This window comes from Schistocerca piceifrons, chromosome 3 (genome assembly GCF_021461385.2).
Source record: "Schistocerca piceifrons isolate TAMUIC-IGC-003096 chromosome 3, iqSchPice1.1, whole genome shotgun sequence".
NCBI lineage: Eukaryota > Metazoa > Arthropoda > Insecta > Orthoptera > Acrididae > Schistocerca > Schistocerca piceifrons.
Genome location: NC_060140.1, coordinates 641,245,409 through 641,271,342, shown reverse-complemented (window position 1 = coordinate 641,271,342; position 25,934 = coordinate 641,245,409). Strand labels below are relative to the sequence as shown.

The 25,934-nt window shown below is 46.0% G+C and overlaps 1 protein-coding gene across 1 annotated transcript in view; it reads right to left on the bottom strand.

Moving 5' to 3' along the window:
* Positions 1 to 435: 435 nt before the first annotated feature.
* LOC124788918 (serine/threonine-protein phosphatase 6 regulatory ankyrin repeat subunit B-like) overlaps positions 436 to 25,934 on the bottom strand; it is an 85,003-nt gene continuing 59,504 nt past the window's right edge. The window contains exon 2 of the mRNA XM_047256200.1: positions 436 to 597. Within this exon, the coding sequence (XP_047112156.1) occupies positions 436 to 597 (162 nt within the window). The remainder of the gene's footprint in view (positions 598 to 25,934) is intronic.

Below are 25,934 nucleotides of genomic sequence, written 5' to 3'. Positions count from 1 at the left end.
CGCATATTTTCTTTTCTAAATAGCAGCGCTCACGCAAACTATTTATTAGAAGGCGGTGAGTCACGCGCTGTGTTTAAAAACTATTACACCGTACGTACTTCGGGGCAGCCGATGTCCGTGCGAGTGCTATCGCGGTGTAAGTTAATTAAAAGTCTCATGCTAGCCCACGGTATTTAAAGCCACCCCAAACAAAAATCATGAAATATGTAATCATAAAAATAGAAATGTATAATTATCCCGTGATAAAGTGCACGCAGACACACACACATCCACATATATACTTATACCGTGATAATGGGTTCAGAGAGTATGGTCTCCAAGTTGGCCGCAGCGGGAACCAACGTGCAAATTGAGAACGCGGCGGGGGTGACGGCGGCGCACTGGGCGACGCTGGGCGGCAGCGCCTCTATGCTGTCTCTACTAATGCACCTGAGCTCAGACCTCGACGCAGCGGACTACAGCTGGAACACGTCGCTGCACGTCGCCACCTGATGCGCGCGACCCCACGTCGTCAGCGAGCAGCAGCTGCTGCTGCTGCTGCTGCTGGTGCTGCCCGGCGCCTGCGCCTCCGTTGCCAATTCGATAGGCATCACCCCACTGCACGCAGCCGCGCAGTAAGGTTCGTCACGGTCAGTTACTACTCCTGTCGGCCGTTAAAAGAGCGTGGCCATTAGCACGAGACTGTGGCGTGGGGTCCCAGTGCTAGTCCGAGTGCTTTTCTTTGTGATGTAGGTCGGAGTTAATAGAAATGAGGGGCGCTCAATAAGTAATGTAATACTTTTTTTCTCGGTGAATTTCGGTTGATAAAAGAAGCTTTAGTTAAAACATGGCTTGGGCATCATTATTTTACCATGTTTTTGTTTATGGACCTTGGTCCAATATTATAAGTGCTGTTTCCTAAGCCAGTTCCATAGTTCTAATTTGATCATAGCCTTGATGATTGTGAAGACAGGTGCCGGTCCAAAAAAAGGAGTTGTTGCCCCCATCCTAGCGAATCCATTGGCTTGTTCATTCCCACAGATCCCTGAGTGGCCAGGGACCTACACTAAATACACCCTATTGCTTCCCCCTAGCTCCACCTGAGCCCTGTGGCAATCTGCAACAATCTTAGATCTTGTTGCAGGAGCTGCCAATGATTTCAGGGCTGCCTGGCTGTCTGAACAGATGTAGATGCTACGATCATTGTAGCACCTACTCACATTCTCCTCCACACATGCCCTGATTGTAGTAATTTCGGCTTGGAATACAGAAGCCAGTTTCCCTATACAGAAGCTGCTCTCCAGTCTTGGCTGAGCCACATACAACCCTGCCCCAACGCTTTGATCTGTTATCGACCTATCGGTGAACCAAACGATGTCCCCTGTACGGTGTCGAACTGTATTCTCCTACTACTCCCTACGTCCAATTATTATGTTGTTAGGCTTATCGAAGCAGTTAGGAGTTATTATATAGTCAGCGGGCATTTCCCCAGCCATACCTATTATTTACCTCACTCACTATGTTAGTGTGTGATTCCGGATATCCAAATGAGACCCAGTTTTGGCCAGTTTTAAGTCTGTATGCCCCAGCTCCTGCCTCCATCTTAACCCAAAGGTGAAGTGGAGGCATGTCCAGCATGGCTTCCACTCCAGCGGTTGGTGTGCTGCTAATTCCGCCCGTTATGGCGCAGGCCAATCTCTGCACCTTAGCAAGCTCTTTAGCAGCAACACACTGTTCTACCTTCTTCCACCACACTATGGCCCCATAAGAAATCCTATGTCTAACCACTGTGGTGTATATCCAGTGCATACCCCTGGGGCTTAGGACCGCAGTTTTTGCCACAAGTCCTCCTACTACTCACTAAAGTGCTTTTTCCCTTGGAGCAGATACTCTTAACATGAGGTGTCCGAGTTAGCTTCTCATCCAAGGTTACCCCTAGATACTTCACTGTCCCCTTCACAGGTAGAGTTTCATTGAAGGGCTTTAGATTCCAAATTGTATGCTGAATATGTCTCTTTGTAAGTGGCTCCACAACAGTCTTCTTAGGATTAACTCTCAGATCCTGTTTAATGCACCATTTTTGTACAATGTCCAACCCTCCATGTGCCATATTCCTGACTGTGTCAGTGAATTTGCCAAGTATTACTATGACAAGGTCATCTGCGAATCCTTGGCAGAAGCATTGTCTGGGATTTGGTTCCTCAATGAGTTCGTTCACCACTATATCCCACAACAGAGGAGACAAAACTCCTCCTTGTGGGCAGCCTCTGGTGGTCTTAATTAGCATCTTTTCATTCATCATGGTAGCCTGTACCTTCCATCCACTAAGCATAAATCTGGTCCACCTATATATAGTGGTCCCCAGGTCATGCAGCTCTGCTGCCCTTACCATGGAATGGAAGGTTGTGTTACTAAAGGCCCCCTCGATATCCAGGAAGATGCAGAGGGCTATTTCTTGGAACTGAAGTGCTCTTTCCACCTTCTGAACGAGTTGGTGGAGAGCTGTTTCACATGATTTACCTGGTTGGTATGTGTGTTGGTCTAGGTGTAGAGGGACCCTACATAGCCTCCATAGCCTCCTCTCCACAACGTATACATTAACCAGTTTTTCCAGTGTTTTGAGAATGAAGGAGGACAGACTGATTGGTCTCATATCCTTGGCCTTGGTATGATCTATTCTCCCTGACTTTGGAATGAAGACAACCTTCACTGCCCTCCAAACATTGGGAATGATTCCTACTGCTAAGCTAACCCTAAATAGCCTGCATTGGATTCTTATAAGCTTTCCTCCTGCCTCCTGCAGGAGAGCTGGTAAAATTCCATCTGGGCAAGGTGACTTGAGCAGGTGGAATGTTCCTACCACCCACTGTATTTTGTTGAGGTTCACACACTCCTTGGCCGATTTCCAGTCCTCTCTTCGAGTGCCTGAGATCCGTTGTCTCTCTGGGATCACATACTGGTCTGCGTAATCCGGCAGAGTATATTGAGGAAAGTGAGTTTTGGGGAGTAATTCCAGCGTCTCATGTGCTGTCTTTGTATATACCCCATCCTCCTTCCTCAACATACCCCCTGGGTTAGTGGGTACTCTAGTGAGGTCTCGCTTGTGCAGCCGTGCCTTCCACTTCCTCACAGAATGCCTTCCAGGATGCCTTCTTTGCTTGTCTTATTTCAAGGTTGTAACTGACAAGGGCCTCACGATATTTAGCCCATTGTCCTTTGCGTCTCGCAATATTAAACAGTCTCTGTACCTGTTTTATTTGCGTTTCCAATTTGTTGTTCCACCAAGGAATACTCCTATTTGTGCACTTCCTGGTGATTGTGCGGTTCTCTTGATGTGAGGTCACTATGGCAGAGGTAACAGGCTCTGCTACTTCCTCAAATTCTACTGGCTTCCTTATCTGGTTTTAATTTCCTATGAGCCTAAGTCAAGGTCCCTCCTATATGTCTCCCATTCTGTTTTCCTGGGATTTCTATAAGTCATGATCTGTCTGATTCCCATTTCAACCTTGATTTTAATGTACATGTGGTCCGATGAGAATGGCTCCAACTCCACATGCCATTGTTTGACATAGCTACCCATCGTCATGGAACCAAATGTTATGTCAATTTCTTCTTCCCTTCTGCTATTCCTGAATTTAAGTTCATTGCCCCTATTCAGGACCTCTAAGTTGTCAGCTAAGAGGAATTCAAGAAGGTACTCACATCTACTGTTGGTGTCCTTGCTGCCCCACACTAGGTTGTGGGCACTGGCATCGCACCCCACCAGCGGTTGGTCACTTTGCCGATGGCAAGTCTCTACCAGTCTCCTCGCCTCCAAGGGAGGGGGGAGAACTGTCTTCGTAAGGAAGGCATGGTGAGGTCAAGAGAATTTCCCTCGTGATACCTTCCTCACATTGCTGCATTTTGATGGTCACTAAGTCCCTAGAGCAGAAATCCATCATTGGCATGAAAGAAATGCCGTTTCCAACATAGATGCATGTTCTGGAGTGTCTTAGATTTCTAGCATAGATCAGTGTACCTCCAGTGCCTCCGAGGCCCAATACACCCCCTTTGTATAAATAGGGTTCTCGTATCAGGGCCACGTCCACTTCCTGTCGCCCCAGGCAGCGGCTCAGGGCAGCAGAGGCCCCTTTACTGTGCTGCAGATTAATCTGCAGCGCCTCCAGGCTCCGTCTTATGGCAATCTTTGAGGTCTTTGAGAATCCTGACAGTAATCGGAGAACCCTAAAAACAGTTTCAGGTTCTGCTCCCGCATCGCCTTCAGGGACTTCTCACCAACCTCCACCACCAGGGTTCGTCCTTCCAGAGCAACCTTCTGGTTAATCTCCAGTCTTCTGTCGGGACTTTTGGGTTCTGGGCCCCAATTTTCCCGAACAGTCTTGGGAGGGACTTCCTTAACGATCCTGGGTATCCATAAGAAGCTGCGCTGCGATCTTAACCGGCAGCTTCACATCTTCCCATGGGGATATCATTGGCACCTTGTCCTTGAACCATTCTACTGTGTGCACCCCCTCACAGGCAAAAATGAGTGCACCACGGTCTAGACAGACCCTCCTGAAGTTTGGACCTGGGCCAGCGTCCTCCCTCCCCAATCTTTTCAAAGAGGGCCATCTGTACTAGCTGTGACATTACAGCCTTTATCACTGCGATTTTTAATATGTAAAAGTTTTTTTTCTGTATTTGCGTCAGTATGTGCGAACTTTTAACATATACCAATGAATGTTGTAACCAGATATCTTTGCCGCACTCCTGAAAAGCGCAGAATATCACGATAGCTATAAACTGTTATACGCTGCTATCGATCAGTAAAAAAAAAACCGATGCACCTATGTTTCAAAATAACAATTGCCAATTTTTACTTCTTCAGGGAGCCGCGCCGCTGTCTAGCTGTTCTGTGAATGTGTTGCGAGTCGGACGCAAAAGTATTGTGCTCCATACTGATATAATCATTGTATTGTAAATTTAAGAGTTTAAGTGATTAAAAATATATGTAGCCACAAACAAGCGAGAATGTGTATCGTGAAAATTCGCTCCATCGCCACAATGGGTGGCCATGTTAATGTAAGTTTCCGTTTCATAATATAATACTTGAAGCCTTGAAGTTTATTTAATTTCAAAGAAAATCTCTCAACCTTATTTTCATTAATTATACTTGTGATAATCTTTTCTGTTTAAAAGATTTATGCAGCTTATGATCCAGCGTGTGTTCTGTCGGAACAGGAGGCTGTCGTGACGACATCGTTATAGTATTTATTCCAAGTTCTTTCAGTTCCGTTTATATGTTCGTACAAATCCAATTAGTTGGTCCCTTAGGTTTCTTTCCTGTAACTTCCGTCTGTTTTCTCCGCGCGATCTTCCTCCGAAAAAAAATTTCTGTTCATTTTTTTTAGTAATTTTCGATATCGCGAAGGAGAAAAGACAGCCGCCTCCTGCTCCGAACGGAACACCACGACTTTTCTAACGTCGGAGAGTACCGCACGAATTTTCCGCTAAAAGGTAATAGAATTTCTTAAAGCTGGGTCAATTACACATGTTGCTGCTGTTCTCCGACAAATCTGGTGTGATTAATAGTAATTTATTCTGTCACGACAAAAAGAACCAATTTTATTTTTACCAAAGCAACAAAGCTTTCAATTAAATTACTAGAAAAAAAAATCATACTAGATAGCTCCGCCTGCTGTGAGGTAATGGCCACCAGTGGATAACCTTCCTGCATAACTGCCATCCTAAAAACCGAGACTGCAGTACTATAGGTCTGTTTCCCTTGGGTTCTAGTCCCATACTTCCCTCCATTTGTGTTTAGGAAGCCTTTCTTTTCCTTCCTTTTCCCTCTGTTCCTTGAGTAGCTTCCTCCTTTGGGCCCAGACAAGCCTTTGATCTTAATCTGGTCTAGCTTCTCGATTACAGTTCCCACTTCCGGCTCAGGTCTAGACCCTGATTCAGTAGTGGAAGTGCCTTCCATCGGTTCAGTCCCCAATGTTTGGGTATCTGAGGTCTCAATTTGCCCCTCAGTTTCCTTTTCTTTTTTTGTAATCGTGTTCATGTTGGTCCCATGAGATTTGGGAATCTAGAAGGTCCACACAATGAATACCCCACACAATGTAAGGCTAATTACTCAGGGAGGTCGCCCGGTATCCCTGAGGCTCTGTTTGCGACTCATCTTCCCATGTGCCACGCACCCCTCAGCATGGATCGCATCACACCTTCAGTTGGGTCAGGGAACAGGGTAGGACTAGGAGTGGATAGGGAAGAGGGGAAGTTGTGGGACACTCTTAGTCTGATCCATCGGCTGAGGCCTTTCCGGCAGTAGGTCCTCTACCTTCGGCATAGCCCTCAGCTTCCTGCAGATACGCAAGCCTCTCCACCCGCATGGACAGTGCTTTGTCAAGGTGGTTTCCCCAGGAGAGGAAAAACTGGGTTTGGTAGCCAAAACAACAGGAAATAATACGTTGTATTGGAATCCTGAATTAAACAAATCTGCTTGCAGAAAAAAGTGTTCCATTATTTCTTGAAAGTGTAACATTTATTCATTACGAAATATTGTGCACAAATAATTTGGTGAACTATTTATAGCAATTAACTTTCCAGTGCAATAATACGAGACTGAGATTGATATGGGGTGGTGGTGGTGGTGGTGCTGGTGGTAGTAGTAATTACTCAAAAGCTTATTTTTGTACAACTCCCAAAGCTAATCGGTTATTGACTCTGTGCAGCTATCAGTCATCATCATTTTCATCATCGCTGAGACGGAAGTCACCGAAGTGGTGTCAACTAAAAGGACCTGCAATATGGCAGCCGAACCCCAAAGGGGATAACCTGGCCAATAAATGCCATACAAGCATTTCATTTTCATCATCTCCGCATAATTTTTGCAATCTACACTTGATTATGCTTCCAGTAGTCTAGCATTCGTCTCCCAGTGCAGGCCTCAGGACAGGGGCTCAACATTCATTTGCTGTGTGTAGGCTTGGTGACCCCAGGGTTCCAGACCAGGGGACTAGTAAGCGCCACAGATATCACTGTAAGCTCTGGGCATGCTTCAGCGACCATCGTGTGGCATAGCAGTGGAGCGTTGTGTGGCTCAGGGAATGGGGATCTTGGCTTGACCACCCAGATCATGACGACGGAATAAACCTCTATAAACAACCCTCAATCTCAAAGAATGCTGCACAGTGGTGGATGCGTGACTGTTACAGTGGAACAGTCATTAGTGGGCAGCCTCTAGGGAACCAGCGGCAACTCAGTTGTATTAGGCTTACTCAGGCCTGTGAGGCTTTGTCTAGGTGGAGCCTTATTTACCTAGCTGCTCGTGGGACCAAACTGCATACTCCAAAATTTTCTTCACCCCCTCCCTGCAAAAAGGGTGGTTCGCTGGAAGGTACCAACACCCTGTCTAATAAGAGCGCTTGTGTATCCAGTCCTGATTCAGTCAGTAGTAACAGAATGCATACTATTTCGTAGAGTATGTTACTTACAGCTAAACGAAGAGAGGGTAGTTTTGAAAAAGTTTCACCATTCTACGTAGAGAGTGGCTTAGAAGGCATTGCTGCCATGTTGAAATCTGTTAAGCACTCAAGCAGTGGGGCGATGGTGGTTGAAGCATTTATTCCCAACAAGTCATGAACCTCCAGTAAGCTCAATGCTTCGGGGAGTATGTGATAGAACTGAATTGCACATCATCTTGAACTACAGCAAAGGTGTTGTGACTTGCAGGGGTCTAGGTGCCTTTCCCCAAGAACAACTGCAAGCTGAATGGTCCTGGGAAGGCATTGTTGACGTGCAAAACGATATGAAACACAAGGATCTGAGCGATCTTGTTAAATCAGACTCTTTCATCCTTACTTTTACCAACACCAAACTACCAGAGCATGTGAAAGCAGATTTCCGACATCTAAGTGTAGGACCCTGTTACCAAAGTGTGATGCTGTGTTTTAAATTCCAACACGTTGGGCACACTACTCTTGGCTGTACAGCAGAAGCCACTTATGGGAAATGTGATAAAGCCACCCAAGTTGGTTGCTCCTCTACTCCAAATGTGCCAACTGCTTTGGGGATACACTCAACGTGGAGCAGGGACTGCAGAGTTTTCCTTGAGGAACGGAAGAGACAGGAGATCCAAACAACAAAGTGCATCCCATATAGTGAAGCCAAGAAGTTATGAAAGTCCATGCTGCCACCCATGTTTGCTGCCCCCTTTTCCTCAGTTCCAATACAGAAAGTCCTGAAAATTGATGCCGCTACACGGATGGAGGTTGCTACTGTCAGCACTAGCACCTGCGTTTGTCAGTGCACTTGTGCTGCTGCAGTTCCTTTGAAGCCTGCCCTTCCCGAGGAATTTCATAAAAATCCATGGTTGCTGGTTGCTGACATTGTGGACTTTCCTCCCCATCAACAGGTCAAGTCTTGTGCACTGCCCATGGCTGCTCCAACCACTACCACTTCTTAAGTGGTGCTCCAAAGCCGCCTCAGTCCAAAACGTTGAAGTCAAAGGCAAGAAATCATCTCCTGAAGGAGATACACCGCCCAAAGATGTCAATGTCATCCTATCTAACATCTCTCTCAAATCTTCTTCAGAGGCGATGGAGGTTGATTTGAAACTGGGGAGGTATATCCTATATCACAAGGATGACCTGAATGGGGAAAGGGCCAAAGGAGGAGTTGCCATGTTTGCCAATAATGGGCACCACTTCTCTGCTCTCCCCTAGATACTGACCTGCAAGCAGTTGCAGTTTAAATTCATGCATCTAAGAGGTTTACAGTTTGCTCTCTTTCTTTACACAAGCTGGATGCGGTACACTCCGAGGCTCTCATAGATCTTATGCAATTACTCTCCTGACCATTTCTCCTCCTGGGAGACTTCAATGCCCGTCATGTCCTGTGGGGCTCGATCTCTACTTGCCCTCTGTGTCGAGTTTTGCAGAGCCTTCTAACATCTCAAGACCTGTGCATCCTAAACACTGTTACTCTCATTTCTGTGATGCTTTTGGGTCATCCTCAGCCATCAAGCTATCTCTCTACTCTCCAGCCTTCGCTGACTCTGTTCATTGGGAGGTCATTGATGACCTTCATTCCAGTGACCACTGCCCAATTTAAAAAAATGGTTCAAATGGCTCTGAACACTATGGGACGTAACATCTGAGGTCATCAGTCCCCTAGAACTTAGAACCACTTAAACATAACTAACCTTAGGACATCACACACATCCTTGCCCGAGGCAGGATTGGAACCTAAGACTGTAGCGGTCGCTCGGTTCCAGTCTGAAGCGCCTAGAACAGCTCGGCCACACCGGCCGGCTGCCCAATTCATTTTCCCCTAATGGACGGTGGATTGCTGGAACAGATACCCCAACACGGATGATTGGCTGGGCTAATTGTTCTCTGTTCAGCCAGTTGGCTGTGTTTGAACACTGTGAAAGCAACCAGGAATTGGTGGACCACATCAGGCATGTGATCTATCATGAAACTGACCTAACCATACTCAAGTCTTTAGCTCCTCTTAGGAAACGACATGTGCTTTGGTGGACAGAAAAACAGCAGTCAGCCATCTGTGGCAGAGACATCACTCAGACACTGGCCGAAAATTTTGCAAATACTACAGCTGTTGCAAGCCAGGATCTGGCGTATAGTCGCTACCATGCAACTGTCAAGAGGAGAAAATTAAACTTCAGATCCAGCTATCATTTGGCCTACAACTCTCCTTTCTCCACATGATAGTTCGAATCGGTTCTGTCTGAGACCCATGATACTGCACCTGGTCACGACCAAATTCGGTACTGCATGCTTCGCCATTCACCAGTGACGTGAAAGTAAATCATCCTCAAACGTTTTAATCTAACACAGCAGTCAGGCATCTTCCCAAACTCGTGGAGGGAGGCAGTTCTGACACCTCTCCTGAAACCAGGAAAGGACCATACATCTCCCATTAGTTACTGGAGTATTTTCTTAACGAGCTGCGTAGGAATGACCCTGGAGCGAATGGTTAACCGTCTTCTGGTCTGGTTGTTAGAGACCTGACAACTCCTTAGCCCTCTCAGAATGACATCTGGAGATTTCAGTCGAATGTCGACAATCTGACCATGCTAGAGGAAGCTATTCAGCAGTCTTTCCTGTACTATCATCCCAAGTGGTTGCGACTGATGCAGTTTAATCTTTGATATCAGTAAGACATATGACACTACTTGGAAACACTGCATTCTTGCAAAACTGCATATGTGGGGCTTTGGTGGCCAACTCCTAATTTTCTTCTGATCTTTCCTGTCTCAATGATTTTTAAGGATCTGCATTGATGCCTTACTGAAATATCGATTTGAACAGGAGAATGGTGTCCTTCAAGGCAGCGTCTTAAGTGTTACTCTCTTTGCCATAGCCATCAACAATATTATGACCACAGTAAGGAGTCGTGTACAGTTCTCCATATTTGTGGACAATTTTGCTGTTTTCTGACCCTCCTCCAGTGTTGCAACAGTGAGCTGCTAGTTGCAACTTATGGTGTGGCAATTAGAGGAGTGAGCTGCATAGGAATGTTATCAATTTACCAAGGATAAGTATGTGTGTGTTCATTTTAATGTTGTCGTATTTTTAATTTTGCTGCCTTGCATGTGGGGTCAACATCCTATATTTTAGACCCTCAGTGAGGTTTCTGAGCCACGTATTTGACTCTAAAGTGTCATGGCTGCCAGACCTGGGAGACCTGAAAGCCAGAACCCTGAAGGCACTTAACGTACCTTAGCCACAGGCCTTGGATAGCAGACAGGGCGCGTCTCCCACAGTTTTATAGGGCTTTGGGGCATTCGCAGCTGGACTGTGTATGCACGATGTACAAGTGAGCGGGGCTATGTTATTTGCGGATCAATGATTCTGTCCACCATGATGGGATTCGGCTGGCCACAGGCGCTTATTGGACAAGTCCTGTATCCAGCCTGTGTGCTGAGATGGGGGAACCACCACTTACCCTCCGGCGCCAGCTCCTCATGGTGCATCAGACTTATAAGATCCCCACAGCTCCGACATCACCCACACACCATACTGCTGCTTGTTCGCCTCTGGAGCGCCTTTTTTCCAAGCTTCCACGAGCCACAATGCCGTTTGGAATCTGCATGCAGAGTGTGCTAGAGTCACTCGGTGTGGAGCCAGTGCAACACCAGATCCACCGTTTTTAACTGTCTGCCACCTGGTTACTGGAGAAGCCCAGAGTGGTTTTAGATATGGTGAAGTACATGAGAGATAACAACACTCCTGATTCAGTTTTCAGTGAAGTATTTTCTGACATTTTATCTGTTTTTCCACATGGTGGCCTCTAGGTTCGACTGCCTCAAGCATTTACTGTCTTTGATGCAGAGTTGTATGCAATCTTGAAGGCAATGGAGCAGATGAGACTTTCGTAAAGTGCTAAATATCTGTCTGTTCCGATTCTCTGACTGTCCTTCACTCTCTGAAATGTTTGTACCCAGGAGATATAATAGTCCATACCATTCAGGATGCCCTACTCCAACTACAACAGTTTGTGAAGGAGGTTACCTTCTACTGGGTACTAGGGCACCAGGGAATTGTAGGATACGAAAGGGCGGATCTAGCAGCCAAGGAGGCTGCCTTGATCCTCAGGTCATTCAGTGAGCCATCCCCCTGCGTGCTATGACGTCGCCGTTGTGCCCAAGAGCATTGAGACAGTGGGAGGATGAGTGGCTAGAAGTAACTGACGACCATCTTAAAGCCCAGAACTAGGCTGAGGCGCACTTCCTTCCAGTCACGTAGACAGGATGAGGTCCTCGTCACTCACCTTCGCATAGGTCACAGCCCTATGACGCATGGCTTCCTGCTCCGGCAAGAGGGTCCTCCAGGTTGTGGTGATTGTGGCGTACAGATCACTGTGCACCACATTTTAACAGAAAGCATTTTATTTTCCGACAAGCGGGCCACAGCTGATTGGCCGACGGATCTGCAGTCTATTCTAGATAATGATCAAACGAATTTGGTTCCAGTTTTGTGAATTGTCCGACGTTTGTACCACGATTTCAGGGAGATTGTTTTAATATGTTCATGAAGTGACTGGCTCACCCATATTTTACGTAAGTGACCAGCCAATGACATTTTCCCGTGCATATACACACACACATATATATATATATGGGCACTGATAACCTCGTCATGGAGAGCCCATAAGCGTCAAACACACATACAAACAGACACACTCACACACACAAACATACATACTCTCCCAGTGAAATCTGCACATGCACCTGCTAGAATACAGGTACACTCACACAATTCCCTCCATTTTCAAACTGGGTGTTACTTGATGTTTCAGGATATGCCCCAACAATTTAGCCCTTCTTTTAGTCAAGTAGTGGAATAATGCGATTTTCTCACTAGTTCAGTGCAGTATATTTCGATTACTTATCCGAGCTATTTTGGCGGTATGCCACGTAACGTGATAAAAATGATATTTAATAACTTCGAAGAAAAATAGCAAAGACTCTGTAATATATTAATGTGATCTGCGAATGTTATTTCAATTTCTGTTCTTTTGCAAATAGATCGCTAGCTCTCTCCTTTTGTTTCTTCGTAACGTAAGAAGCCATTTTGTGAGGAGGGACGAAAACGTAAGTTTCAAGTAGTATTTAGCCTAAATATAATCAAATATTACTAAAAATTGTCGCTAGTGTTTTTCTGTACCAGCTCCTATAATCATGAAATGATGGATTTAAATGCCTTATGCAAATTTTATAGGGGAACAATGGTGCAGAGGTCACCACCATTGTTGTCATATTTGAGTAAACTAATTTCGTTGCCCGCTTAACGAAATTGCGGGAATGGCTTTGTATTTGCATTTCACAATCACAGTTATATAATTGTAATTTAATTTATTGTTTTTTTTTTTAATTTGTGATATGTTACAATAGAGCATCACCGGTATTTTGCGGTCTAACTGTGTTGGTGAGGCAGTAAATCTATCCACAGGGCAGTGACACTGCGTCACTACAGCACAATTTAGAGGTGTGGAGGTTGGACTTGTAGTCCCGTACCACCTTCCGACGGTGACAGTACTACATCAGTCAGGCAAAAAAATTTAGCCTAACGTGGGCAGGTAGGGTGGGAAAGTAATGGATGTAGAATGGGGGCTAGTCCCGCCAAAGGATGCATCCATGGTGGGCGTTCCAGGCCTATCGTTAGCCATGGTCGGAATCCGATTCCTCTAGGATGGTTAGGGGAACCGGATGTCGATGCCAGCGGCATGGAAGGGTGGTCCCAACGTGGCGTAACCCAATGACAATGTCACACAAGGCATCCACTTTCTCAGAGCCGCCGCACGTTGTTGCGTGTGGTCGTCCTGAGGGGGCGATATCCGCTTCCTCACAGAGAGTGACAATTCTCGTGAGTGGCGGGCCGTGCAGGCTCCACCTGAGTACCTTGTTCTGCAGACGCTGCAACGTCCACATCCTGGTGACACTAATCGTGGCCCATGCAGCAGGTCCATACGTGAGGGCAGGCAGGATAACTGGTCGGTAAATGTGGAGTGTGGTATGCAGGTTAAATTCCCTACTGTGGAAACGTCGGTACAAGGCCGTGGTCAGCTTTTGCCCCTTGTTGGCGATATACTCCGCATGACAGTGGAAGAGCAACTTTTGGTTCATCTGGACCTAGAGATAAGTGGTTGTCGGGGACCAGGGCACCTGCACACTTGCAATCGAAATATTGCGGCGGAGGACTGGGCGCCGTTTCGTGAAATAGACTGCCATAGTTTTGGTGGCATTGAGATCTATTTTGTTTGTCTGGCACAAGGTGATGGTGGCGTCCACCTGTCGCTGGAGTCGGGCGACGACGTTGTCAGTAATGCAGCCAGTGGTATATAGTGACATGTCGTCAGCATATTGTGCTAGGTGGTACTCTGGGATGACTGGCATATCATTTACATAGATGTTAAAAAGGATGGGAGACAACACCTATCCTTGTGGAGTGCCTACCGAAAATTGGTGAATGCCAGAACACATTCCCCGTAGAGCCACTAGGAAAGTCCTACTGCGGAGGAAGTCATCCACGATATTGACATAAATATCCTGTGTAGGGGTCTGTGTCAGCATCTTGTGTATGAGGTTGTCTTGCCAGATCTGGTCGTAGGCGTTTTGCAAGTCCAGAAAAACGGCAGCAGTCCACTTGACAGTGTTGAAGTTTTTGCTGAAGTGTTCAGTGATCTGTAGGACCTGAAGTTCGGCAGAGAGGTGTGAACTGAATCCAAACTGTTCAGGACAGATCTTCCCAGCCACAGCAAGAGGTTGGCAAAGTCGGTGAGGGATCACAGATTCAAGGACCTTCGCCATAGTATTTAGGAGGCTGATGGGCCTGTTGTTGGTGGGAACTGTAGGGTCCTTGAACATCTTGGCGATCACAATCAGCTTGGCTTGTTTCCACTGAGGGAGAAAAGGCCAGACGTGAGACAATAGTTTAAAATCTTGGTGAACAGGTTGAGTGGTATGTGAGGAAGGTTCAATCCATGGGCCGACCAGCCACGTTTCCATCAAAAATGGTTCAAATGGCTCTGAGCACTATGGGACTTAACATCTCAGATCATCAGTCCCCTAGAACTTAGAACTACTTAAACCTATCTAGCCTAAGGACATCACACGCATCCATACCCAAGGCAGGATTCCAATCTGCGACCATAGTGGTAGTGCAGTTCCAGACTGAAGCGCCTAGAACCACGTTTCCATCGATCGATGCGCTGAATTTCTGCTATGAACGTAAGGAAGGGAGCAGACTGGGGTAGGCGGTTGCGGAAAGCAGCAACAGCTGTCGGGACTTCATGTTCTTCCTGTAGTTCGTTTGGAGAAAGGTCCTGGACAAGAGGGTGGTTTTGGGCCTCGAGAGCATCTGCCAGCGTTTCCACAATTTGGAGGGTATCATATGACAAGCCCACTGCCATGCGAATAGGATGGGCAGTCACTGGCATAGAATGCCGCAGGGTGCGATTGACAGCCCAGCCAGATTTTTGGTTGAGTAGGAACGTGGACATCCTGTCCTCCCATTGTTCGAACATCTAGTCGGCGAGCTGGTGGCAGAATTCACCCTGGAGGCGCCTAATTTGGCGTTTGTCCTGAGGGTCAAGAAACTGCTTCCACCGCTGGTTGTAGCGTTTCTGTCGCACCTTCAGCTCCCATAACAGAGGGGACAAATCGTACAGGGGGGTTAAATTCCGAGGTGCAGTGGAGGTGGAGAGTTTCACTGCTTTCTGTATTTTGGCAGTAAGGTAATCCACAGCATGAACTATATTGGAACTGTTGTCAAATAGAGGTCGTGTCGAGTGGTGTTATTAAGCACCCTGAAAAACTTGACCCAATTGGTGAGGGTCACAGTGGAACGAACATCAAATGAAAGGGCAGCATTGGTCAGGTGCAAGAGTACTGGCTCCTGGTCGGAGGCCAGTTTGTGGAGAAGTTCCAATGGAAACTGAGCAGTGATGTTTTTGAAGATGGCCACATCCAGAACGTCTGGCTGGCAATTAGTACAGACTGGGATATGGGTAGGTTTGTGGAGACCACAGACCGATAGTGCTATAGTATCCTCTGGGTCAAGGAGGCGCCAGCCTTTTGGGTTAGAGACCCGAGAATGCCAAGCTGGGTGCTTGGCATTGAGATCCGCCCCAACGACGGGCCTGTCGAAGGATACCAATGTGTGGAGGTCTCCTTCCAGCAGTGGCTTCTTTGGGCTCAAATACGCTGCTGCAAAGGTAATGGGACCAAGGCGTATGGAGATGGTAACCCCTGTGGCCTCTATGTGTTCCATTAGCTGGAGAGTCTCTTGGGTATGGACAAGAGCTTTGTTGAGCAACACAGCTGTGCTTCCACCACGGCAGCCAAGACGGTCAGAGTGGTAACACACCATGTTGCGAAGATGGAAATCGTCTGGAAACTGTCATGGAAGATGGACAATGAGGAGGAGACCGAGCTGCAGCAGCAAAGGATGTCGTGGGAGTCTGGGCAGGAAGGGGCACAGGAGCCACAGAACTATCTGGTGCCTGAGATGCTGGTACTGGAGTGGCTGCTGAGGGCAGTGCACCAGGCTGACCCCTCAAAACAAGATGGTTGGTCGTGTCCCTTTGTGGTGGGGGAGGTCAATTTGTTATTGATTTCTTTTTGGGAAGACGAGAAGACTTCAGTGCCTTCTGGTAAACAGGGCTCCCCCTCCAGGATGGCATGTGGTGGGGATTGTGAGTCGTTCCCTAACACCTGGCGCGGTAGGTTTCTCCAAAGCAGGGAGTTTGCAGTTCTCCACTAAATGTGGGGCACCACACTTAACACACTGCAATGGCAGGGAGCAGTAAATCCCAGTATGTCATAAATGTTGGCATTTGCGACAGGTGGCTGGCCCACTGCGGCCCTCATACGATTCAGTCCGGACTTTCGTGTACATAAGATACCGGATTTGGTAAATCCGCCCAATGTCCTCCCTTCGGGAAAGGGAGATGACGTGGGTAGGGTAGGGGATCAATACCCGGGTCTCGGGATCCCTCTTGCTTTACTGGTGGATCAAAGGATCTTCGAAATGGATCCGAAGCTGTTCCTCCTTGACTACCTCTGCCGTAACCTCTGGTGGCAAGTCCTTGATGAGGATTTTGGTTCGGCGATTATCCGAAATCTGGTGGGTAAAGTAAGGCATCGCCTTTGATATTATGAAGTCGAGAATGGTAAGATAGTCATCCCTACTGTCAAGCAGGTATTTCACATGATCTTTTTGGTAAACAGCTCTCAATTGGCCCAAAATGAGCCGCTGGTGCTCAGTGTTCAGTTTTGTACAACTAGTGACATTATATACCACAATGGGGGTATATTCTTTTTCTTCAGAGGGCTTGGCTGGATCTCTTGAGAAGGAGGGTCAGGAGCAGCAGCCATTTCCTCATCCATACGACCATCCAGTGCGGCGTCCCCCAGCAGGGAGGTATTGGAACACGATCCGCTGTCACCACAATCCGCGTGGCCGGAGCAGCGTCTGGAGTGACGGCCAGAGGACTTTCCGAGTGGTCCAGGGTGTCCAGAAGACTCGCCACAGTGGCGGGACGGCGAAGGAAGAGGTGCAGGTACAGGTACAGCCGGGTGGTGGTCAGACAGAGCCGATGTGTTCGCCGCCTCACTACGAGAAATATCAATTACTAAGTGGTCAGGTGAGTCGTTGGACGACGATGACACGGATGAACGGACCCTGACATGGGACAGTGGACAGTCTTCATGGTGATCAGTTTCAGTGCCGGTGGTATCCGCCGGCAATTTGTGGCGGTTGGCGCGATCTACATCTACATCTATACTCCGCGAGCCACCTTACGGTGTGTGGCGGAGGGTACTTATTGTACCACTATCTGATCCCCCCTTCCCTGTTCCATTCACGAATTGTGCGTGGGAAGAACGACTGCTTGTAAGTCTCCGTATTTGCTCTAATTTCTCGGATCTTTTCGTTGTGATCATTACGCGAGATATATGTGGGCGGTAGTAATATGTTGCCCGTCTCTTCCCGGAATGTGCTCTCTCGTAATTTCGATAATAAACCTCTCCGTATTGCGTAACGCCTTTCTTGAAGTGTCCGCCACTGGAGCTTGTTCAGCATCTCCGTAACGCTCTCGCGCTGACTAAATGTCCCCATGACGAATAGCGCTGCTTTTCGCTGGATCATGTCTATCTCTTCTATTAATCCCACCTGGTAAGGGTCCCATACTGATGAGCAATACTCAAGAATCGGACGAACAAGCGTTTTGTAAGCTACTTCTTTCGTCGATGAGTCACATTTTCTTAGAATTCTTCCTATGAATCTCAACCTGGCGCCTGCTTTTCCCACTATTTGTTTTATGTGATCATTCCACTTCAGATCGCTCCGGATAGTAACTCCTAAGTATTTTACGGTCGTTACCGCTTCCAATGATTTACCACCTATGGCATAATCGTACTGGAATGGATTTCTGCCCCTATGTATGCGCATTATATTACATTTATCTACGTTTAGGGAAAGCTGCCAGCTGTCGCACCATGCATTAATCCTCTGCATGTCCTCCTGGAGTACGTACGAGTCTTCTGATGTTGCTACTTTCTTGTAGACAACCGTGTCATCTGCAAATAGCCTCACGGAGCTACCGATGTTGTCAACTAAGTCATTTATGTATATTGTAAACAATAAAGGTCCTATCACGCTTCCCTGCGGTACTCCCGAAATTACCTCTACATCTGCAGATTTTGAACCGTTAAGAATGATATGTTGTGTTCTTTCTTCTAGGAAATCCTGAATCCAATAACAAACCTGGTCCGATATTCCGTAAGCTCGTATTTTTTTCACTAAACGTAAGTGCGGAACCGTATGAAATGCCTTCCTGAAGTCCAGGAATACGGCATCAATCTGCTCGCCAGTGTCTACGGCACTGTGAATTTCTTGGGCAAATAGGGCGAGCTGAGTTTCACATGATCTCTGTTTGCGGAATCCATGTTGGTTACGATGAAGGAGATTTGTATTATCTAAGAACGTCATAATACGAGAACACAAAACATGTTCCATTATTCTACAACAGATTGACGTAAGCGAAATAGGCCTATAATTATTCGCATCTGATTTATGACCCTTCTTGAAAATGGGAACGACCTGCGCTTTCTTCCAGTCGCTAGGTACTTTACGTTCTTCCAGCGATCTACGATAAATTGCTGATAGAAAGGGGGCAAGTTCTTTAGCATAATCACTGTAGAATCTTAAGGGTATCTCGTCTGGTCCGGATGCTTTTCCGCTACTAAGTGATAGCAGTTGTTTTTCAATTCCGATATCGTTTATTTCAATATTTTCCATTTTGGCGTCCGTGCGACGGCTGAAGTCAGGGACCGTGTTACGATTTTCCGCAGTGAAACAGTTTCGGAACACTGAATTCAGTATTTCTGCCATTCTTCGGTCGTCCTCTGTTTCGGTGCCATCGTGGTCAACGAGTGACTGAATAGGGGATTTAGATCCGCTTACCGATTTTACATATGACCAAAACTTTTTAGGGTTCTTGTTTAGATTGTTTGCCAATGTTTTATGTTCGAATTCGTTGAATGCTTCTCTCATTGCTCTCTTTACGCTCTTTTTCGCTTCGTTCAGCTTTTCCTTATCAGCTATGATTCGACTACTCTTAAACCTATGATGAAGCTTTCTTTGTTTCCGTAGTACCTTTCGTACATGATTGTTATACCACGGTGGATCTTTCCCCTCGCTTTGGACCTTAGTCGGTACGAACTTATCTAAGGCGTACTGGACGATGTTTCTGAATTTTTTCCATTTTTGTTCCACATCCTCTTCCTCAGAAATGAACGTTTGATGGTGGTCACTCAGATATTCTGCGATTTGTGCCCTATCACTCTTGTTAAGCAAATATATTTTCCTTCCTTTCTTGGCATTTCTTATTACACTTGTAGTCATTGATGCAACCACTGACTTATGATCACTGATACCCTCTTCTACATTCACGGAGTCGAAAAGTTCCGGTCTATTTGTTGCTATGAGGTCTAAAACGTTAGCTTCACGAGTTGGTTCTCTAACTATCTGCTCGAAGTAATTCTCGGACAAGGCAGTCAGGATAATGTCACAAGAGTCTCTGTCCCTGGCTCCAGTTCTGATTGTGTGACTATCCCATTCTATACCTGGTAGATTGAAGTCTCCCCCTATTACAATAGTATGATCACGAAACTTCTTCACGACGTTCTGCAGGTTCTCTCTGAGGCGCTCAACTACTACGGTTGCTGATGCAGGTGGTCTATAGAAGCATCCGACTATCATATCTGACCCACCATTGATACTTAACTTAACCCAGATTATTTCACATTCGCATTCGCTAATAACTTCACTGGATATTAATGAATTCTTTACTGCTATAAATACTCCTCCACCATTGGCGTTTATCCTATCCTTGCGGTATATATTCCATTCTGTGTCTAGGATTTCGTTACTGTTCACTTCCGGTTTTAACCAACTTTCCGTTCCTAATACTATATGCGCACTATTTCCTTCAATAAGAGATACTAATTCAGGAACCTTGCCCTGGATACTCCTGCAGTTTACCAGTATTACGTTAACTTTTCCTGTTTTTGGTCTCTGAGGACGGACGTTCTTTATCAACGATGATAATGTCCTCTCTGGTAAGCCGTCAGGTATTTTATCGTTTCGCCCAAGGGGGGGGGGGTCCCTCTAACCTAAAAAACCCCCGTGTGCACGCCACACGTACTCTGCTACCCTAGTAGCTGCTTCCGGTGTGTAGTGCACGCCTGACCTGTCTAGGGGGGCCCTACAGTTCTCCACCCAATAACGGAGGTCGATGAATTTGCAACCATTATAGTCGCAGAGTCGTCTGAGCCTCTGGTTTAGACCCTCCACACGGCTCCAAACCAGAGGACCGCGATCGACTCTGGGCACTATGCTGCAGATATTAAGCTCAGCTTGCACTCCGCGTGCGATGCTGGTTGTCTTCACCAAATCAGCCAGCCGCCGGAAGGAACCAAGGATGGCCTCAGAACCCAAGCGGCAGGCGTCATTCGTTCCGACATGTGCTACTATCTGCAGCCGGTCACACCCAGTGCGTTCAATAGCTGCCGGAAGGGCCTCCTCCACATTACGGACGAGACCCCCCGGCAAGCACACCGAGTGCACACTGGCATTCTTCCCCGACCTACCCGCTATTTTCCTGAGGGGCTCCATAACCCGCCTAACGTTGGAGCTCCCTATAACTAATAGGCCCGCCCTCTGTGACTGTCGGGACCTTGCCGGAGAATCGGCCACTGGCCCAACAGGCGAGGCATCCTGTGGTGGCTCGGAAACGATGTCATCACCACTAGGAAGCACCCCGTACCTGTTGGAAAGGGGTAAGGCAGCTGCCACGCGGCCAGATCCCACCTTCGCCTTTCGGCCAGGCACGCGCGAGCCCACCACTGTACGTCATTCACCCTGGAGTGATGGCTGACCGGTAAGATGCTCACTGCCGGAAGACGCAGCGACATCAGGGGTTCTATGTGATTCCAAGGCCACCGAAGTAGGCATAGGTCTCACCACAGTTGCCCCAACGCCACTACGAGCCGACGCCTGCGCCTCGAGCTCGATGAGCCTAACAGACAAAGCCTCCACCTGCCCCCGAAGTGTGGCCAATTCTCCTTGCGTCCGCTCACAACAACCACAGTCCCTACACATGACTATGTTTACCCTACTCTATACGGTGACAAATTCCCAAGATAATCTTCTGATGAGCTACTCTGATAATCAAGAAACACTCACTGAAATACGAGACGCGAAAACTACGCTAGGTTTTCCCAGAAAAACTATTTAAAAGCTAAGCGCAGCAAATAGGTACAAAAACGCTTTATACAAACAGTACTCGCTGCTGCTGGTGCTCTCGCTCTGGCTGTCACAAGACAACTGCTGATTCAAGTGACTAGTGGTTAACGGCCGCGAAACAAACAAAAGACGGTTTTAGGGCGCTTTCTGTTCTAAACGATCAAGAAAACACTAAGAAATCTAACACGAAAACTACGTAAAGTTTTATCAAGAACTGTTAGTTACTATGCAGAGCAGATAAACACAAATAGAATCCCTTCCTTAGTGGAAGGTCGTAAACAAAATGCAAAATAAACGCTTTATACAAACAGTACTCGCTGCTGCTGGTGCTCTCGCTCTGGCTGTCACAAGCGATCCTTCGCCCATTGCGAGGGCGGAACATTAGGCTCGGCGGGAAACTGGGATGAGCGGCGTTTCCACCACGGTTCTCCCGGAGGGGTGGAAGTGGAAGAGTCGGAGGGTCACGAAGGCTGCTACACGGACTCCTCCATGGTGGACATGGATCCGTCTGACGTGGCCAGGTCCCCGGCGCGAAGGGACTGCACACCCCAAATATTTCCCAGCTATCCTGGGACAATAACTACTAAGACACCAACGTCGAAAGGCAGGTATAGAAAACACTTTCAGGGATCCAAGCTGAGTAACGACGAATGTGTTGATGGTGTCTTTTAATATAAAAGCACTGTGTTGGGCAAACTAACTGTGACAAGTGCCACAACTGAGCAAATCACATGAACAATTTTCCAGTTGTGAACTCCAACTTTTCATAATATATAAAATGCAATATATAAATAACCTCCACAATGACGCCGAACGTGGGGCACGAAACACTGATTTATATAAATATACCAGTTATGGAGGTACATAAAGCACCACGACAACTGGAGCACAAGGAGTGGAGCTGTAGCCACTGATTTACATAAATATACCTGTTGTGTGGTACATTAAGCACCATCACAACTGGAGCCCAAAGTGTGCAGCAGGAACCACTTACATGAATATATCAGAAGAGATGTTAAAACAGATATATAGCTGTATTTAGATTTTAGTTAAACTCAAATCTCAATGTATGCACACTTGAGCTTGTTCAGTATTTTCAGCAAAATGGTGAGATGTTGGTCACAGTTCTGGTTCCTTTTCAGGAATTCGCGAATGAGTATTCTCCGATGGATCAGTTATTAGCAGCTCATGGATATAAAAATGACAGGATGCACATCCTTTTGTCGTGATTGTATATGTTAAACTGTGTTTTATCAACGATTCCTCAAGTTTTACTTGGGCAATAGTTGGTGATACGCCGGAATCCACGGCACCAACAATGCCCGTAAAAGTCGGTGGAGCCTGGCTGGCCGATTCTCGTAGACAAATTTCTCGTCAAGGCATATATTAACTGGAAAGTTGCCATGTGCTGTGCCATCAGTCTTAGATTTTTTTTCTTTTTTTTTCTCTTTTGAAAATTGTATTCAGAATAAAGTTTCTCCTTCACAAAAGTTTTCAAGTTTTCTTTTTTTATTTCTTTTTCCTCAGTCTGAAAATTGTATTCAAGGCAAAGTTTCTCCTTCACAAAAACCTAATATGAAACATTTTACATTAACTTCAAAATCAGTGAACTTCTCAATTAAGCTACAATTCTCACTTACAGAGGTAGTTAACAATGCTTAGACTGTTACATGACAAAAGGTGAAACATCGTTTGACAAAATAAATTCCAAAATTTAGCTTCTTTGTATCAGTTTTAGGAAATAAACAAAAATATTACATACCGGGTATATCTAATCAACCTATATATTAAAACTAGTGGCAAATGCTTGGTTCCTACACACAAAGGACAGTACTGTTAAATTGTTCGCAGCTCGTGGTCTTGCGGCAGCGTTCTCGCTTCCCGCTCACGGGGTCCCAGGTTCGATTCCTGGTGGGGTCAGGGATTTTCCTTGCCTCGGGATGACAGGGAGTTGTTGTGTCGTTTTCATCATCATCATTCATCCCCATTACAGTCTGAGAAAGTAAATGGCAAACCACGTCCACTAGGACCTTTGCCTAGTCGGCGCAGCGGGTCTCCCGCAACGTCCCATACTCTGAAGAGCGTAGGGGACATCATCATCATGATCATCACCACTGTTGAATAAGCGTAAGCCACTTGCGTTGCTGCATACTTAAAGCTAAATATACAAAATTTCGTTACGTTACAAAACTGTATTATGCTGCGTCCATAGGCCAACAGCTAAATTCTCACAGTTACCCAATAGCTTTAAGTCTTACATCCTGCCTTTAACGGAGTGCAGAGGCAACTGCTACTGCGCTCCGGGTGCCCCTACATACAATCGATAGTGCTACTCAGGCAACATCTTTGGTTCAGTGGTGTCAAAGATACAATCTCTTCTACATGTGATAAACATTTCATTCCATTTTTCATGAAATATATTAGAAAATCAGGCTCCTCGTACAAGAGGACCCCATACATGCTTAACAAAAAAAACCAGAAGCGTTGCAAGCCACTAGTGGGGAAGTACTATGCGATTCAGGAGAGGCTAAATAATTACTGAGAATATCTGTTGTTTCAATTGATCACTTAACAGCTAATCAAAAGGCTCCTCTTTTGGACAGAAAAAATAAAGAGCGGTCTCTATTTATTAGTGCTGCTCGAGCTGCCTCTAAATCACGCCACTGCTCAGATGAAACTCCTTTACACATGGCTAAGTTACGGTAAGTCAGTAATGCACAGCTATGTGCTATGTATCACAAAACTGTTAGTAAGGCGCAATCTTTTGACCAGCAGACTAATGGATTTGTTCAGAGTTACCGCAAGAAGAACAGAACGAAATTTTCTAGCGAGAAGTGCGGTGAGCTATTTCGAACACAATGAGAAGTGAATTCCTGAGAAGACTAGTAATTTAACACAAAGACTGTGGAGACCGACTGTCATCGTGTGAGATGCGGAAACCATAATATTGAGAACAATAGTTATTTGTCCACTGCCGTTAGGATTGTCACACTACTGAAAAAATGTACATCACTATTTGGTGACATAATGACAATAGTGTTATCTCCTCTGAGACACAGTGATCATAAATGGCATGAATGGCTGAGATATCTTGAAGGGCAGGTTCAGTCGTTTAATTAGTACGGTTTTTCTTCTTGAAATATGGGCCCATCAAGCTTAACATCCGATTACAGTGTCGCATGCCCTGACTTGGGTGACGTGGGAATGAGATTCAGAAGTTAATCCAGGAGCTGGTACAGAGACTTCCAACCATCAAATTAACGCCTCTACCTTTCCTGTACCCTTTACCATAGAGGCGAAGGGAAAATTGTCAACAGCACACACCATATCGAGACGGTCACACACCCAAGTACTGGCCATGCACGACGGTAATTAATTTTATTGATCTTATGAGGACTGTCATATCCACTTCTGCTGAGACGCTGACTCCCTCTGAGATATTGTTACACATGTGGGGGCATGGGCCACGTCAGAAATCAGTGCCAAAGTCCAGAATGTTAAGAGTGTGGAGAAATAGGACATGAGGACATGAAACACATGATTGCTCAAGTACAAAGCATAATAAACAGCATCACGGTTAGCTTTCATAACACGAAAGGGGGTGATTCAAGCGTTGGACGGCATTTCCAGTAGAACGAAGTATTATAAAAACACATGCAGAGAGAAAACGCTGATTGTTCGGCTAGTGAATAGTAGAGAACATAAATTGATGGTGTGCACGTGTACCCATGTGTGTGTTTTTAGTCTGTACCTCTTACATAGAAAGAGACTAAATTCTCCACGATATAGGTTATATGGTGTAGGTGACAGTTAAGAGATATCATTGGCGACTATATTGCTCAGCTGCAGCACTGCTTTGAAACTTTCTAGGAGCTTATGGAAACGTTGCCAAAAGTTGAAGGGTCCTGCATGATTCGACGGTTCAATTTGTTTGATGAACATTACACAGAAGTTGATCTTTTGCAGTACACCTTTGGGACATTGTTTAAATCAGGCACAATGAATGCAAATCGGAGAATATTTCAAGAAGGTGTTACAAAATGAACCACAGACAAGTGCAAAAACGATAGATTGACATAATTTCATACCACAAGGTATGTCTGCAATTAATAGACGTCTCAATGAAAATGTTGTGTGTTTTAGAACCATTAGAAATCAGTGATGAACTGAATAAGTCACTTTTTTTTTCGTACACAGAACCATGGTACAAGTTAATGAAACAAATGAGGACTTTATGATCATAATTAGTCTTGACAATTTTTCCCTAAATGCGGTGAATCTGCCAAAGGAGGATGGTATAGATAGCAGCAAGCAAAAAACGTATACTACTTCATTACATGAAAAACTGGCGCACTTACAAGGAAATAGGAATACAGTGAAAGCTTTGTTATTGCAATTTATAGAACTGATTAATGAGAGTGGTCCAGTACCAGAAACACCAGTCATACAGCTTAGAATACTAATGGTCAACAACGCTTTAGTATATAGGAAACTATATATATATCAAAACCCTTGAGGGAAGAGTTTATCTATCAGCTGTTGCTTGGCAGTTCATGGGGTAGAGCCGCAGTAGTTGTCCCAAAAAAGTCACCAGGTCACACTACAGGATACAGATTTTGATCGTCCGTTGGTTTAAAAGAA